Raw genomic sequence first — 18,406 nt, 5'->3', positions numbered from 1 at the left:
AAGCTCAGGTAAAAATATCTGTCTGCCACACATCAGTCACAACAGCAATGAACATGCACAGCATGACCTTGTACTGCAAAGAAATTCAGCTGAAAACGGAGAGTGCCTCACACACTTCAGGAATTAGATTCTCCAAATCTTAATAGCTGCCATTGAAGTCTGAAATAACTACTTTAACCAGCTCCTACATTTTCAGTTCATGTTCCAGGGGCACAAGGTTTGTTTAAGGAAACTCCTGAATGCCAACGTGACATGGCCTGCTTAGGATTCAGAGCTATGGCAGTTGGTAGCTTGAAATCAAGATTGCAGGGAAAAGAGAACACAACTGGGATATGCACACTTTGAAGGAGACAGGCCACTAGACTGAAAGAGGAAAGCAGGATCAGCAAGAAAAGTGTCCATAACCCACTTTGTACCAGGTCACCCCAGGTGGGACACTCCAGATGTTCCCTTCCTCAGACTCCTTTAGGCACCTGAGGTCACTGACACTGTTGTCTGCAGCTCACCCCAGCACTGCAAACATCTCCACCACTCCTCTGAAGGCGTGGTGAACCATCAGTGGATAAAGCCATCCTAATTTTAAGCTGCCCTCTCCAGTGGAACCTATTATCCAACACTGAAAGTGTGGGAAAAATCTTTACAAGGCCCTCAGCAAGTAATCCAACCCTTCAGCTGCAGTCACACAACGTACAAATTGAAGCATGCACCTATTGCACACATTCTGCAAAATGTGGAAATAACATTCAGATTTATGTTATACAGAGACAGCAGCACATCTCGGTAGCAAATTCTGAGAGTTTATCGTTGTGATGGGGAGAATTATATAGCAAAGACTGCCTTCAGAGATATTTTAAGAGCATGTTCCTTCAATAGAGAAAAAGAACTAAAAGCTTCCACATCTTAGGAATAACAGGGAAGTAACTACTTTTTGCTCTCTCACAGTTAAGACAAACAAGAGGACCATGCAATTTAATTACAAAACCTAAAAATTAATTACTTTCCACTATTTTAAACAAATGAAATACAAAGAACTACTTTCTAAACAACCAAGACAAGGAATAAGTAAGAAGCATATTTAAAAAAATATTAAGATGCCATTAAGGTATCCATATTAAAAAGTGATGAATTTAACATCCATTATTTTTCTTGATTTAAGCTAGGAAAATGCTTTTATTAGCTTCTTTGTGGTCCAAATCTGCAAATAAGTCAATGAACTTAAGAGACAAACTGGGCCTTTTTACCTTAAAGGAAGCTGATGAAATCCCACAGTAGCTTCAGTCAAAACATTTAATTTTGTAAGCTGTTTAGGAGTTTATAATTAGAAACAGCTAGAAAAAGAGAGCTACATTAAAGTCATTAAAGTGCTAAGAAAGTTCTTAAAATTTAATCAAACTGGAAAACTGCTAAAATTTCTACAGCAAGTGTTAAAAGATGAAAAGCAAGCAAATTAGAATTTTCATAAGATTCCAATTTTAAAAAGGAGCAGTCTGATGATAAATTAATTAGAATGGCAACCATGTGGTGAGAGACAGACAAAATATGAAGACCTCAGAACACAGAACAAAATTCAGATTAATTTAATATGAATGTATGTTAACCTACATGCCTGTATGAAATGAAAGCAACCAGATTAAGTTCATAAAAGGCCTTCTCCAACCAGATTCAGAAACACAGCAGGCAACAGGAGAATGTTTGAAAGCAAACCCTGAAGAAAATTTAATTAGTTCACATTTGTTTTATCTCTAAAGCATCAGTCTTTATCACTTCAAAACTCAAAATATTTTTAAAATAAATGCTTCCAATCATGAAAAAAAATTAAAAGGCTGTACCGGTACTGAGCAACAAGTGAAAAATGGTTGGGAGGTTTCTAGACTACACAACTACTCAATTTGCTAAATGAACAAATGCTGCTCTTACCACCAGTGTTACTTCAGTTCCCATCTTTAGAGAAACACCCAACACCTGGCTCCAGCCTCCCCATGCTCCCACCACCCACTCACACTCTGCTTTCTAATCCTGGACCCTCAGCACTGGGCTGGGCTGCCAAGAGACACCTTCCTCCTCCTCTTCCTCCTCCCAGCCAGCACTGCCCCAGAGCCACAACACCTGGGAGTGCAAGCACTGCACTGTGGGACTTCATGCTTGTCCAGCCTGCCTCAGAACAGCAGGAGAAAATGCAAAAAAGACCTTCTTGCGACCATCTTATGCTGTGCATGACTAAGAGACGTAAAAAAACCCCACATTTTTTTTCATTCTGCTCTTCTTGTTTCCTTTCTCTAAAATACTGCATTCACTATGTTTCACACACATACCCGTTTTCTTGTTCTCATTTAAATTCTGAAAGCAAAGTTACAACACCCCAACCTACGTGGAAAAACGAGACAGTAGGCAAAACAAAACCACTGTGCAACAAAAACACTGTACACCCATGAACACTTACAGTCTTAGAGCTTACTCTTCTGATGCACGTACAACTGGGAAGAAATGTGGCTGTTGAACTCCATTTAACAAAGAGATTTACAAGAACTTAGATCTGTTTGGAACACTGAGCAGCTCTGGGGTTCCTCCCAGCTCTGATGCACTGGCAGCTCTAACAACTTTTCATTCTTGCAATGATCCATTCCAGTGAACAGGATTTCTCCAAAACACATGGATCCACTGCAAGAGACTGAATAACCAAACCTTCTGCTCTAGGAATCTGGTAAACTGCTGAAGAGTTTCCAGAGCAGCTCTCTGAGATTAAAAATCTTATTTCATCCTCACTGGATAAAATGATTGATATAATTTGTGAAGCACATAGATTTGAACAGTCTGCATTACTGCACTGAAGAGGGAAAGAAGAGTGATAAGCAGCCTTGATGCTCCTGGTTATCCAGATGCATGGGACATCACACTCCTAAAGCTTTCATCTTACTACATATCTTAGATATTTCCTGCTGATTTAGCGAATGATAACGTCCCTTCAAGTATAAGCTGAATTTTCTATTCCCATAAACCATCTGGTCTTCCATATGTTTCCCATAATTGCCCTTTCTTAGGTCTTTTACCTCTCGAACTGCTCTTTCAGCACATCCTCTGAACAATCCCTAGACTCTACCACAAAGCTGGAACAGAGGTAAGACAGTGCTTTTGCCTCCTCCTCTTTTATGTTACCACTGGATAAATTGACAGATCTCTATTTCAGGATTGTCATCTTTATCTAAAATGCTCTTCTGTATTCCAGACAGCTCAAATGGCCGCCTATCACATAATTAGAAGAAATCTACTGACTTCCACATAATTTCCCTTTTACCCATTACTCTGGAGAAAGTTAGGACAAACAAAATCAATAAACAAATTAGAAAAACTTAGCAGTAAATGTTAATAAGCCTCTAGGAGATTCACTTCCTGTAATTGCTACAAATAAATTAGAGAAATCAATGAAGGCAAAAACTGTGATTTCTATCACTTCTCAATCTAATAGTACTAATTTATTATCTAATTATCTAGTATTTCTTTTCATTATCTCTGTCATTCTTTCTAGTCACTGGCCATAGGTAGTTAATTTCACTTTTCCTGGCAGATCTACATGCTGCAAGTTTATTACACATTTACGGTGTGTATGTGCTGTGCTAGTAAACACAACCTGCAGAACAGACCTGAAAACCATTCAGGCATCAACATCACTGAACTTCCTTTGCCAACTACTATACCTGAAAACCAGCACCAGCATGCCATAAATGTAAGGAGATCCCATTTTATTATTTGTTACAATTCAAAGAATTTTAGCCCATAAAATTTTATTGTTTGAAGCTAAAATAAGCAACATTCCTGTAGTAGAAAATTAAAAGCACTCTGATATATTGTAGCTGCCTGCCTCCTAAATGAGTGCAATGACAGATACCCACTCAAATTTCTACTCCCCCCTGAGTACAAAAAGCCAGAATTTGTTGATCGTCATGACATATTAGAAAGGTTGTCCTTTACTGAACCTTCTCCTAAGGGTACAAACTATGTAAAACTTAAAGATTAGGTGTACAATACAATTTCACTGTTAAGTCTTAAATCCTCTCTGGACTTAGACAAGAAATTAGGAAAACAGTTTATCTGTCAACAGCGAAATAGATTTGAGAAATCCTGTCACTGGAAAAATGGAAAGGCTCAGCTCAGCTGCAGAACTGACAGGCATTAACAGTGAAACTGCTGCATTTCCTCTTTGAGAGAAGTAATGTGGCATTTGGAGGGGGTTTCAGCTTTCATGAGAAAGGAAAGAAATCACTTGAATTTAAGAGATGGTGTTTTGAGATGCATGGAAGTCAGCTTGTCAGTGTTTACTGACTCCACAGTGCATGCTCAGACTGCAGACTCTCAAACCAGGTCAGTGCTAAGCACCTGGAGGTAGAGACACGTTACAGTACCAGGACAACATTTAAATAATCAGTTCCATTAAGAAAAGCAAGACAATAGCTCTGGTTAAATCAAGCTGTTCTAACTCTGCCGTTTTTGAAGCCCAGTTAATTTAATATTTCACATCAGTGTAATTCAATTTCTGACAAGATACACTTTTCATCAGTTATATCAGAAATTGAAGTTCAAATCATTCCTTAAAAATAATTATTGATTCAAGCAATCCAATATATTTTTTCTGCTTTCCTCTTTGGGCTGTATTTTTTTTTAATCTTAATATAAATAGCAGATATAAATACTTCATAGCATCATAGTCTTTCACAAGACTTTTTTTTCTTTTAATGTATTTATTTTACTTTATTGGCATCTTATGAACAATAAGCTACATATTAAAAAGCCTTCTTTAAGACTTACACATTTTAATAACATGAAAGTGATGTAAAAATTACCCTACAACTAATAAAACAAAACAAAAGTATTCAATAGAGAGCCCATTTCAACAATTCAGTAGCATATTTCAACAAATACACAAAATACTGAAACACATTTCAATAATATGAATATTCAGTGATTATATCTTTCAGAATTTTAAGTATTGACTCATCCCAGTCTTGTTTAACCAACCCATCCCTGTCCTTCCAAAGCATTAAGTTCTAGTCCGAGACTCACATTAACCAAACCAAAGTAGTGCTCATTGACTGGAAATTGTTCCGGACCAATCTCTTTCTCCAAAGCTGAGGCATTGGCGCCCTAGGAAAAAAACAAAAGCAGCAAAATATTAGTGTGGCAACAGTGAAAGCAGCTGAAGAAAAAAGTTTTTCAGCGAGGATAAACAAAACCAACTAACCATCCATTAAAAAGCTCTGCGAAAACACCTGATTACAACTAAAAATTACCTTAGAGATGTTTCCAAATATGTGCTATTCTAAAGCATCTCAAAGTTATACACTTTTTATGTATTTTCATGCAATTACACTGTTTCAATGTTCTTTACTTATTATTTCCAGAGTCAAATTACTTTAGTAACACTTGCACTAATACAGGATACAAAGCAGGTCATACAAGGCCAACTGGTCAGCTCCTTCTAACAAGCATCATTTCATAATTTTCATACTATAAAGCACATTCCAGAAAAAGTTAAGAGATGCAGATTGTTCACAGGAAGCAAAGAGACTGGTCTGCTTCACTTACACTGGAAATATAAGTTGTTCAAAGTGCTTTGCTAAATGCCTTGAACTTTGTAAAGCTAAAAGAAAATGCAGTATAGCTAGTGCTGGTGTGCATTACAAATGCTGCAGCCTTTGCACAGAAAATCTGTTTGGTCTGATCCTCAAAAAGAAGTCAGAGAATGTGACTTTGGTTACTCTGTGCCTGTTGACTGAACTGGTGCAGTAAACACTGTGTTTCAAAGAAAAGCATTGTTTTATTTTTTTATTTAGAGACAGAAAAACTTGTAGGCTGGAAAATTCAGAGAAAAAAACCGTAGCTTTGGATAAGCTCTTACACTGATTGCTTTTAAAGAAATGGAAATGTATGCAACTTTTTGCACTCAACAGAACTGGTATCTATATATTTATATCTGTTTATATATGTCCCCAGTGAGACTAATACATGAGCATGACTATTCCAGCAGGTCTAAGTGCAGCTAAAACAGAGCATAATACACAGCAAAGAACCTTAAAACCGGGTGCAACTCCATCCCAACTAGTTCATTTTTTACACCAAAGATATAGCAAATAGCCATTACATGGCATATTACAACAACTAAATGACATCAAAATCATGGACTGCACCAAAAACAGCACACAGGATTGCACAGATTAATTACAGACAGGGAGAAGTGAAACAGAATGAATATTAGAACTGTGTTAAAATGTATATCATTAAAATGAAATTATGATGTGGCATGGTACTGCAGAACTTTACACAAACTACCTTAGCAGTTCTGAAACTGGAAGCATGTGCTCAAAGGCCCATGAGGAGTAACAGCTTTAACCAGAATATGGCAAAAGCCAGGAAAATTCCACGCTTGACACAACACAGTTCTGCTCCATTCATAGCACAGCCCTAGCTGCTGTCATCAGTCACATCCCCTCCAATTACCCAGTTTGATAAAGCCTCTCCTTTCCTGAGGATTTAGCTGCAGGGCTTATTACTTGAGAAGGTGTTTTCAAATGGAGATTATAGTGGTGCGGAAAAGGGGTATAAACCTTCATTTAAGATTAAAGCACTTTGAGACTCTGAATATTAAGTTTTGCAGCCTTATTTAAATGCACCCACAAGCTCCAGCAAGGTGAGTATTAAAAATAAACTATGAAAAAGAAGGAACTGTGGGGGACTTTTACACTATTGTTAAAATCTCTACCTCTTTAAAAATAAATTTAAGAGCAGGTTTAAGGAAATTTTCTCTTTTAAAAGCTAGGGTGGAGTAGCTACTTAACTCCATCTTTGAAAGGTAAATATTATGCTATAGACATTGATGTTTGTGTTTGTGCAGACCTGAACACTGTATTTAGTTTTGCAGCACAATAAAGATCCGACTTGGCAATAAGAAAGACATGCTGAGATAGCACCAGACTGTCACGGTTTTCTGATTACTCAAAGAAGCTTCATTCAAGGCTCAGACTTTCACATGACTTCAAAGCATGGCATCATCTATGTTTAAATGCAGTTGTTTATGAATGTTATTACAAACCAGCACGGATGTTTTACAACAGTGTAAAACTCCCCGAGCTACTCAGATTACCCTTTACAGCTCCCTTTTTGTCTGTCATAAAGGATGCTATCTCTCCCTCCAAAGTAATCATTGATACTGTGCACAGTGTACTGGTTGCAAAGAGCAAGAGTACACTAAAATGCGTGTTCACAACTGACCCATAAAAGCTATTTTAAAACCTAATTATCCCTTGCTTCAAAGTGTTTCCCAGTCATGATTACAGTCCACATCATCAGTCCCAGCTGACTATTCCATTATGCAAAAACAGATGCAGGGGGGGAGCACTGCAGCAGCACCTACTATTATGTTACTGTATCATCTCTTGGACATGAGGAGGTTTAGGGCAGAAGTTGGGGTGCCTCTCTTTTTATCAGCCAAGTTGGAGTTACTGGACTTGGGAACCAGACTTGGGAAATTTCAGGCTGTGCTGTATGCTGTGGAGTAGAGAATTTATTCCTCTGCCACCTAACTGGGATCCCCAGGGAAAATCCCCCAATAAAACTCTTTTTTGAGGGGCTCACTTAATAACAGATACAACAGGTGTTCAGTCTCCACACTGCAACCTGGCTTTGGTATTACACAGGGGACAGAAAGGAACATCACCAAGTTTGGACAGCACATCCACATCCAATTTCCCTTGTTCTTCTGAGGGGAAGCACACATGGTCATTATCTAGAAATGAGAAGCCAGAAGTTCAGAAGTTCAAGATGATGACAATATTGCTGTAGTTCTGGGATTTACCACTTTTTGCATAGCATCAGTGTAAAAGCTGTACAGCTGCACAACCAAGCACTGCCTTACATTGACCCCCTTCCAGCACAGACACAATACTACAGGCAGAGAAAACACTCATTTCTTATGGTAGATGAAAAACAGCTTTAAATGTGGAAAGTTCTGCAACTAAGTTGTGTTTACAAGAACAAAATATGAAATCAAGATTTGCTTTTTATTTGTTACTTAAAATTATCAATAGTTACACAAAAACCTTCACAAACCTAATGAAAGTTAGGTGTAAAACTGAACTACTACAGATTTCATCCTTCAAAATGACAAGTAATGTAACCTTTATTTAATCATGTTCAAATCAGTTGAACATAAATTGCTTTATCTCCTCCATCAAAGGAAAGAAAAAAGCTGTACTATTGGATTTATAACATTTGCTTTAAATGCTAATTTCTTAATGAAGGGATAAGAATCTGTGTTTGCCACAGAAGTCCCTTAATTAAGTTTTTGAACTTTTTTTTTTCAAGACCTTGAGTTTTGTATAAATCAACATATTTAACACTAACTAGATGAGGGTTTTATTTCAGTTTAGTGGAATTAAAGCCCAGGAAAAACAGTGGAATAGGAATGTGTATTATCTTTGAAATGTGTATGGTTGCATTTTCCTGATTTTCATGTTTTACAAATATACATCATCCCAAATTTCTAAAATAAACTAAAAAGCTCACTGATGCCATACATTTCATGGAAAAGGGCAGAAAAACAAAAAGCACAGACAAATGCAGATGCGTTGTTTTGTTTGTTTAGTTTTTCACTTGCTGAAACAGTATCATTAAATGCCATTTATTACTGCCATTTCTCACAGCCTCAGAGGCCACACTGTTGTGGTGTTTCATGTTGAACTAGTCCTTCTGAGACACACCAACAGCTGACACAGGGATAAGATAACTGGAGCCAATCTGTAAAACAAATCAGTTGGTGCTTAGGATCTGACATACACACCTTGGGCTTCAGAGCATTCTTGCCAGATTAGTTACAGGCTGGTTTTGTGACTGAACACCAGCTGCAGCTGATCTGTGTTGTCTGATGTAGTTTCCTCCAAAAGTCATCTAATTTGTGAACTCTAAGACCTGCTCCCAAAATGCAAACCAAAGTGTGGTAAATTGGGATGCCACCCTACATTAAAAATACTGTCTCAAAACATGTCAGCAAGCAGGCAAACAATGGCAGTTTTCAAGTGTCCTACCTGGTCATTAGCACCCAACCTAGCAGGCAGAATTTCCCTTACAAAGCCTTGATTCGTAACCAGCCTAAGGTGCTTGGAAGCTTACACACCTTATTGGCCTTGGATAGGGGGGTCTGATGTATCCCTTTCTAGAATAAAGATCACTTGATAGCTTGGTGGGTCACCTTTTCAGTTGTTTAACACCTTTACCCTCTACTTTAACTAAGCTGTACATTTTCTGAGTAAAATCAGAATTTCACCTTTAAAACAATTTTCTTTTCTGAAAACTTACATTTGTCACCAGCACCCTGAAGATCCATTTCTCCCTTCACGTATGCACCATGCTAGATCCTTCCCTGCAATGCTCTCCACCCCACTCAAGAAGCAAGAACAACACTGATTAAAGGTGACTCAAATAAATAAACCATGTTGCACAGGTATATCTAAGATAAATTTTTTAAACATGACCTTAGCTATAGGTGAATGAACCATACCGCCACACAACACAGAACTATCACTCTCTCTAGTGACAAAAGGGCATTACAAGTAAAAGAAAACCCAGTAATCAGGAATTGCAATGTTCCTGAACAAATGTAAAATTCATGGAATTATTTATAATTTGCAAAAATAAATCTCACTACAGAAGCACTCATTAGTGCTCTCACTTTTTTTTTTCTGATTAGAAAGATTCTTCCTTGTCTATGCAACTAGTGAAGATATACAGAATTTCACAGCCCAATGCACTGTGACAGGAATTCTCTGCTAAAGAAGAAATGCAGAATTCTACTCTTCCAGTTACATTTAATCAGAATATGTGAATGCATACATTTCTGTGTATTCACATGAATCAGGACTAAGAGCAAAGAGAACAGCTATCTTAAATCAGTTTATATTTGTTGCTTTAGTGGCAACCAAAACTGAAACACAATTCTTTTGATACTGTTTCTAGCCAAGAAGTAGCAGTGAAATATGAATGGGATTCAATAATCCTTGTTGTTAATTTCTTTGCAAAAGAATATGCATTATTAATACATTAAATATTTGGACAGTTTCAGTTAATGCTTTTTAAATACTTCCAAATAGTGTTATTTTATTAATCAGTCTAAGACATAGTCCTATATACTCTTATCATGTGCAGCTAAGACAAAAGATTTTCTGAGTATGAAGTAAAAACACTTCTGCCTGGGTAAGGAAAATTATACCAAAGCACAAAATTAATTTCTCTTCACATTTGGTATGTCTACTAAACCCATCTATTGGAGCCCCACTGAACATTCACAATGTATTTTCCTTCAGGCAACTACATATAGCAGCACTTGGTTGCACATGAGAAGCGTATGATGGTGTATCCTTTTGAGTACTGAAGTCAAAGACAAGTTCATATTTCAGAAAAATTAGATTCACCTAACTACCCAAATGCAGGGTGAGTGGGGAAAACACATTTGCTCAATAGTTGTTTTTTATAAACTGCATCCTGTGGTGTGTTTCACATGCTTTTATTACTTACATAATTCCACTTTCAGAAAACAAATATATTGCTTTTATAACTTCCCATTTTCATGGAATCATAAAAAGAATTTGAGTTTATAAAAGATGGTAAAAAATGTTTTCCTATTCTGGTGGAAATTAACTTACGTTAATACAACCTTCTGATTTTACACTACAGAAAATATCTAGATTCTTTTTTTCCTCAACTGAAAGATCAGATAGATCTTACTGAAACAAACCATTTGTTAAAAGCATTTTACTTTGACAATATTCCTAAGCCACGAAAACAAAAGTTAGCCCTTACACAGGGCTTTTATACACCTCTTCCCCTCAAGAAATTTGAATAGAAAAGCCCCTTTTGCCACATTTTTACAGAATCATTCCCAGAAGTTTTAATGCAAATTAGTTGCATTAGGCATGTAAAAAGTAAATACAAAGACTACATAACTGACCAATCTAAATATTCAAGCCTTGTCTAGTAACAGGATCAGTTGTTCCCATTGACACAGCTAAAAATTCTGCTGCCAAGACCAGAGTCCAAATTCATATTTCATTTTTCCTTGTGCTTAGAACATGCAAGATGAATATACACACGTGTGTAAGTAAAAAGAAAATGGAACACTTGCATAAATCACCCAAGTAAGTAATATGTCAACTAAATAATTCCCTGTGCTGGTCTAAATACTGCTTTACAACTAGGTAACTGAGAATTTTTTCTTTGCGTTTCATATTTGACAATTGTTTTATATTAGAGTCAAATTCCTATTTTGATGAAAATTGAAAACAAATTTGTCTAAATTAATTATTATACTAAACAGTGCCACAAACCCAGTATTAAAAAGACCAAATATAAATATTCATCTTTTATTGTAGCATGTTACAGCTAGAAAAATGATGATGACAAATGCTTGAATCTTAGTGTCATGTTTTTGTGTGCCTAAGTGTCTCCTGATAAGAACTCCAACAGACGAGTGGACTTCCTCACTGCGGTGCAAGCTCCTACCCCAACTGCCTTACAAATACTTCTCCAAAAACTCCTGGGCTTGCAGCAGAGCCACCACAGCAGACACGTGTCTGAACACTCCGGTCCCCAGAGCACGGCAGATCCAGGTCATGGTGCCAGAGTGAAATGCAGTGGCTGAGACACAGCACATGTTCCTTCTTGCCAACTGTGCTACACGAGCAAGCCAGCCAGCTGGATAAAGGAACCCCATAATACTGTGGTTTCCTCTGTGTTACTTTAGTCCTTTCCTTCTCTGCTGGTTTTTGTTTTGTTTTTTTTTTTCCCATCACCTCCCATTTTGAAGCTGTTTTCCCATAACTTTTTTTTCCTTGCTGTAATTCAATTCTCCTTTCTTCCAGCATGGGCCCTCTGTATACTTTCCTGGGGAATCTGTTAACTTGATCATCAAATAATGTTTAAGTATTATAATCTGTGCTCTAGAGGAGACAGTGCAATTAGAGGGACAGGACTGAGTACATCATAGCCATTGCTGGCTGGCTGCAGACTCTGGCAAACATCAATTTACATTAAGTGCAGATTTCACAATCAGGTTTGAAACCCTACTGTAACCAAACAATTCCTGAAGCAGTAAGAAAGCCCATAAATGCACACCTCTCTCACAGTTAGCTAGAAAATGTTCCTGCATCTGGGAGTTTTTATAAAGCCTCTCTGCTATGATACTCAAGGTAGGTGAACTACAGCCTTCCCTCAGCTGGGAACTTCCAGGGTCTGTTTCCTCTAAAGATGCTTTTCTCACACATGCTTGTTTCAACTCTAGTACCTCTGAAACATCTTCACCCTTGTGAAATGTGACTGAAATGTACATAAGTGTGCTGGTGACAGTGCCCCTCGAGGGGAGACAGGCAGGAAAAGGACAATAGCCAGCCATTCAGAGTGACTCCACACGTCTTAATCATCTCAAAAACAGAACAAAAATTTGCATTGTAAGATAAGCAGAGGTTCTCCCGCAGAACACACTGTTACATCACACAATCAACACCTAACCACCAACTATGTTATTTGATGTCAGTGCTGGGGGGCTGAAACAATCACTGAAGACATTCAGTGACAGACCCTGCATGCAAGATGCTGAGATGGCAGACAGAGAAGGGAATACAGAGACTACAGACACAAACACCCAAAACATGAAGAAGATTTTGATGTCTAATGTTACAGCTTCTAGATTAGCATAGTTTTAAAATATTATCACACTTTTTCAGGTTGTGCCAACATCTTCAAGCACTTTGTAGAAGAAGCACTGAAAACAAGTACTACTGCCATTTCAAGTTCCTTGTGTATGTCTGAAACTGACATCTTAGAGGCTTTTCATAGCTTGTCAGCTACAAATGTAATTTCTATCTTCTCTCTGCTTCAGCTACTCAAAGACCTGATGCCTTTTAACTGCTAGCAAGCGTTTCCTGGATTCTAGACAACAGAAGCAGAAGTACTAGATGCAATCTGTGAGTATAGCATGGGGCACATCTTCATTGCAGTTAGCCTAGGTTACTTTATCCCTCCTCAGCCATGCATAAAAATCCCATACAGTTCAGTCAAGTAAGGCTTTGACTGCAGTTTTACTCATGGATGAGGGTAAAGACCAAGTTCTACTTTTACTGCAAAGACTTTAAAAATAATTTAAAAAAGCAGACCCCACAATTTTAACCTCATCCATTTTGCAACAAGAACAGTGGCTAAAGCACTCAAGGGCAGAGGTGTTTTCAGAGCTTTTCCAGAATCTCCAGCCTTGTAATTAAGACTTACTACAGCACAAGGAAGCATGTGAATGGTGATATACAGCAAAGAATTTTAAGGAAGCTGAAAGGCAATACAACACTAGGACACATTACTGTAGAAAGAGCTCTGTTAACATTGGGAGGAACACTGAGGTGTTTGATCAATGAACTAATGCAGCATATACAAAGGTAGCAAACAACACAGACAGGATGTCCTCTTGGAAGATCATCCCCAAAAGGTACCACAGATAAACTAAACATACTGGTTATCACTCTTCACACAACCTGCCCATACTATAAAACATAATATACTACTTTATAATATACGGGGCTTGAACAACAGTGGTAAGACACATAAAATACAAATGGGTCAGCAGAAGCTAAACTTGAATTTGGATTAAAAAAAGAAGTAATGAAAAGCAGAACTGCAATGGAAGAGTTTCTTCAATACAGTTCTAGACTGCTCTGTTACAGACTGTAAGTGTATATGCACGCTAGGTTTGTGTAGGCACAAACTGTCTCTTGACAAAAATTGCCTGTTACTGGTTTTGTACTAACAAGAACTTTTTTCTTCACAAGAAGACACAGAACAGTCTGAGAGTTCTTGTAACAGGCATGGGAAAAGGCAAGAAAAACTTGTAAGAATTCTTAGGTACTTGTCTGGCACTTTATCAAAGTGTGTTGACACAAAGAAGCACTGCCAGAAAAAAAATTAGTATTACTCAGCAATTATAATCCTCTTCAGTTTTGTAAAACATATGCTTAAACGTAAGTATTTGATCTTGTTAGAGTCAAAAAGATCTGCCTCGCCTCAACCACATGATTCTACACAACACCACAGTAAATACCACGTGCTCCTTCACACTATCTTTGCGGATATACTTTTAAGCACAGTCTTCTATTAACTGCTGAAAAGTTTTTACAGATGGTATCCTATGCTAGGTGTCCCATATCACAGTATTATTAAAGCTTATGGATCAAAAAGGCCCAGCAAAAATCTTATGCCTGGAGTTCATCCACCTCAGTGCACATGACAGTGATTGGACAGATAGTATTTAATTGCCATCAGAATTTCAGCTTTATGGATACAGACACTTCGGTCAGTAATAAGATGATCTTTGGTCGAAAATTTTCTTTCAGGATTGACCTAAATCTGAGTGACATAACATAATTTCTAATAAACATACACACAGAATAACCTTAAACTATCTGCCTGTCCAGAGCTATTGTTTGTATGCAGTCCAGAAGCAGAGCAGTGAGGTCTCACACTTGACCCAAATCAAGAGGCCAGCACTGAATTTATGCTGACACAAAGGCCAGCAGCCAGCTCTGGGTGAAAAGATGTCAGCTAGAATTGCAATAAAAGATCTCCCCAGCTCAGGGAACAATCACACTGATTCCTCAACAACCTAAAACCTGCCTCAGATGGAAACTCCTGAAGCACATGGTACATGTCCTACCAATCTGGCCACATCAAGACGTCAGTATGACACCTGATAAATATACAGCTGATAAATTCAAGAAGTCAGACTCTTCCAATTCCAAACTAAAATATGCCATCTCCCATGTCAAAAAACCCCCATTATTCCAGTGACTAAACACTACCTGAGCAATCCCATCCTATGGGCCTACAGATATTCACTCAAAAGTCTCACAGGCCACCTCTAAAATATCTGTTTGAGACATTCAAGCCTCTTTGCAGCACAATTTATGAAAACCATAAATCAGTTTCCAATAATATGAAACGTAAGCATTTCCCACTGTTTGATGAGACATAATAATGGGAGCAAATTAACAGAGTAGATGACAGAGCATGTTCTTCCCCTTATTCATCTTTTCCCTTCCCCCGTGGAAACATATTTGGTAACAAGAACTTTCACATGGCCATGGAATAGGTAGAAGAGAGCACAAATGTAAGAACTTCTGCTATGAACCATCAGCACATCTCTTCCATTACAAGCACTAACTTCTACTGACTAAGGGATATTTCCTTCCTTAAATTCATCACTCCTCCATCAGCAAATGTACTGAGCTCCCAACCCCTCTTTAAAACAACCCAAGAGAGCTTTATCACATCTGTGCTTCTGCTTATGGCTCTAATTCACCACGAGAGAGAGAGTAATGAGAAAGCAATCCCAGGGAGAAGCCTCCAATCGGGACCTGGGTCGATGCGCACCAGGCAGATCACACGGCCGGGCTGGGATGCCCGCACGTGTCCGGGTAGCCCGGGGAGCACCGCCCGCGGATGGGCGATTCCAGCCCCAGCTCAGGAGCGCAGCACTCGGAGGGAGAGCAGGGACGCTACGGAGTGTGCCGGGAAAAGGAGGGCGCTTCCAGAAGCCCGACTGTAACCCCCACACGCCTGCAATGGGCAGCCCCGGAGCGGCGGCGATGCCCCGGGGCGCTGTCCCCGCTCTCGAGACACTTTGGGAAGGCTGCGCTCGGTCTCCCCGCGCTCCAGCCCCGTCCGCAGCCGGGACCTGGCTTCGACCCGCTCGGCGCCCGCATCCAGGCTGAGTCTCCCAAAGCCGATTAACCCCGCTCCGCTCCCGGCCGCCTCCCACGGCAGCGCTCCCGCCCCGCGCCTCCGCCCGGCCTCCCCCGCAGCCCGGCCCGGCACCCCCAGCCCGGGCAGCCGGCACAGCCCCGGCCCCGCGCTCACCATGGTACAGATGGAGGCGATTTTGGAGACTGTCATTAGGATTTCCATCCGCCCAGCGCCATCTTCCGCCCAATCACAGCGCCGAGCCGAGCGGAGCCGGGCCGGGCGGGAGCAGGAGGGGAAGGGAAGGAGGAAGGGAGGAAGGGAAGCAGTGGAGGCAGTGCAGGCAGGCGGCGGGGGCAGCCCCCCGCCCCCGCCGGCGCGGGGCCCCCGCGGCCGGGCGCGCCGCTCCCTCCGCCGCCGCGCAGCCCCGCTCCCTCCCGCCGCCTCCCCGCGCCCGCCGGCTCCCAGCGATCCCGCCCGGCGCGGCCCCGCCTCCCGCCGGGTCAGCGCCCGGCTCCCGCCCGCCCCTCCGCCCCGCCCCGCCAGGGCCGGCCCGGGCTCGGCCGCCGCGGGAGGCACGGACGGAGCCGGCAGATCCGTCAGCGGCGCCAGAGTTTGTACGGAGACATTGAATCGTCAAGGTTGGAAGAGATCCCTCAGATCTTCAGTCCAACCGCCCACCCAGCACTGTGACCCCTAAACCACATCGCCCAACGCCCGGGCGAGAGGCTCTTAAAACACATCCAGGGATACCGACTCCACCGCCTCCCTGGGCAACCTATTCCAATATCTGACCACAGAATAGGGTCTGGCTAGAAGGGACCACAGTGTGCCAGCCTCAGACATGTGGGAAAATAAAGCTGATGTGCAGAGTAGTCATACCAGTTAACTGAGGGACCTACTTAAGAAAGAGCTTAACCATGTTGTTTGTCTGCAGATTGTAAGAAGAAATCTGGATGACTTGTTCAAGATGTTGATACCTGCACTAAAGAAGCACAAAGCTAGCCAAGATATCTGCCACCCTGTCTTTTTTCATACATAGGAAAAATCTAGTAGATCAAGATGCATTAAGAGCAATGTCAATGCACACAAAGTCTTGATCATAAATACATTTATTCACTGTAAAGTGTTTTAATATCTATAACATTAAATCATTACAATTTCTATGATCTTCAGAAGTAATTGCTCTTTAGCAACTAAGTTAATGGACTAGTAAATTTTCCTTCAGCTGAAACATAAAGAATATGACTTTAGAAAGTATTATAAATGAACTCTACTGCAACCTGAAATATCCTGAAAATGGTTTTATATCACATAAAACCATTTTATGAGATACCTGTCATCTCGAATTGTATATTTCAAAAGTATAGTAGCTGAGAAAATGAACACCTCTTGGATGAATACATTCTGAAACTGTTGCCACAGAAACCATGGGGGAGGACAGCATCCGGGGAATGAGAAAGAATAGAAACAAAAGTAGTGGATTGGCCATTTTTGAGGAAAAAAAGCAAGAATGGGTATTTAGAGGATAGACGTGTCAAACCTTCAGATATCCAACAGTTCATCTACTGAAATACATTTGCTGCCAGAAACATCTCCAAAACAATCCCTTACAGTATTAATCAGACCCACCACAACAGATACTCCTCTATCATCCACAGCAGACCAAATTTCAGAACATGACATGAAAAAAATAAGGCAGCGTGCTGTCTCCCTGAAGCAGAAAAGCACAAAAAGCAATTGCACTGTTGCAGAAGCTGATACCGTTATCTGGGAGATAATTCAGTTTGGAACCAATTATGTGGCATCGAGTGGAACCGTTCAGGCCAGAGAATACTGCAGGAAATTTTGAAAGGCACTCAACTGGAAAATCAGAGATTGCCTAGAAGTTTCTTCCTGCCCATAAATTAGAGAAAGAAGGTAAAATATACTTGTTGTGAAGTGTTCTTTCTGTCTCTAGTTCCAAGGCAAAAATTCAGTTATTTTGGAATTATTTCAGTTATTGTTGGATTACTTTTCAAAAAGCATGGAGAATGTATGGCTGTGCTGGCCTCTATCTGGCAGGTAAGGATAATTGTGGTCAGAGACTAAGAGCAGCTGGGAAGATGCTAAATTAATAATATACAGAGAGACTGATTTTGTTCTGTGTAAACTGAGTTGCTGTGTTATAAGCAAACTGAACTCACACCACAGAGAATGAGGGGAAATACAGAAACACTTTCTGTATGATCAACCATTAAACTAGAGTAAAATATGAGGAAGTGAGGAATAGAATTGAAAATCGTCCCGTAATTGTCATCACCAAGCCCTTTGGGGCTAATGGAATTATTCAAAAATTAAGTATATTTGGTGAACTAAGGAAAAACAGGGTAGGTAGACCAGGACTGTGGATGTGTTTGTGTATGCTTGAGGCTGCAGTGTTTTGAAAACAGAATGACTGTAATTCATATAGATCAGCACGGTAACCGACCTGGCCTAAGAAAAGATATCAGCCATGTCTTGTATCGCTGCCTGACAAAAGGCAACCAGAGCATCTTTGCCAACTGGCCACCAATCTGCTGAGGAGAACTGTAATAAGAAAGAAGAAAGTTTCTTGATCACAAATCATGGGTTTGGGGATAATTTTAGCCTGTCTGATATCTGCTGC

General features: G+C 40.0%; 1 protein-coding gene across 1 annotated transcript in view; it reads right to left on the bottom strand.

Annotated features, from left to right (window-relative positions):
- Positions 1-16,141, bottom strand: part of USP12 (ubiquitin specific peptidase 12) — a 32,752-nt gene extending 16,611 nt beyond the window's left edge. The window contains exons 1-2 of the mRNA XM_036404145.2: positions 15,937-16,141; positions 5,056-5,136 (exon numbers count right to left, since the gene is read on the bottom strand). Coding sequence (XP_036260038.1) covers positions 5,056-5,136; positions 15,937-15,984 — 129 coding nt within the window. The 5' untranslated portion in view covers positions 15,985-16,141. The remainder of the gene's footprint in view (positions 1-5,055; positions 5,137-15,936) is intronic.
- Positions 16,142-18,406: the final 2,265 nt, after the last annotated feature.

The sequence above is a fragment of the Molothrus ater genome, chromosome 2 (genome assembly GCF_012460135.2).
Source record: "Molothrus ater isolate BHLD 08-10-18 breed brown headed cowbird chromosome 2, BPBGC_Mater_1.1, whole genome shotgun sequence".
Classification (NCBI taxonomy): domain Eukaryota; kingdom Metazoa; phylum Chordata; class Aves; order Passeriformes; family Icteridae; genus Molothrus; species Molothrus ater.
This window is presented reverse-complemented; position numbering and strand designations above follow the sequence as displayed.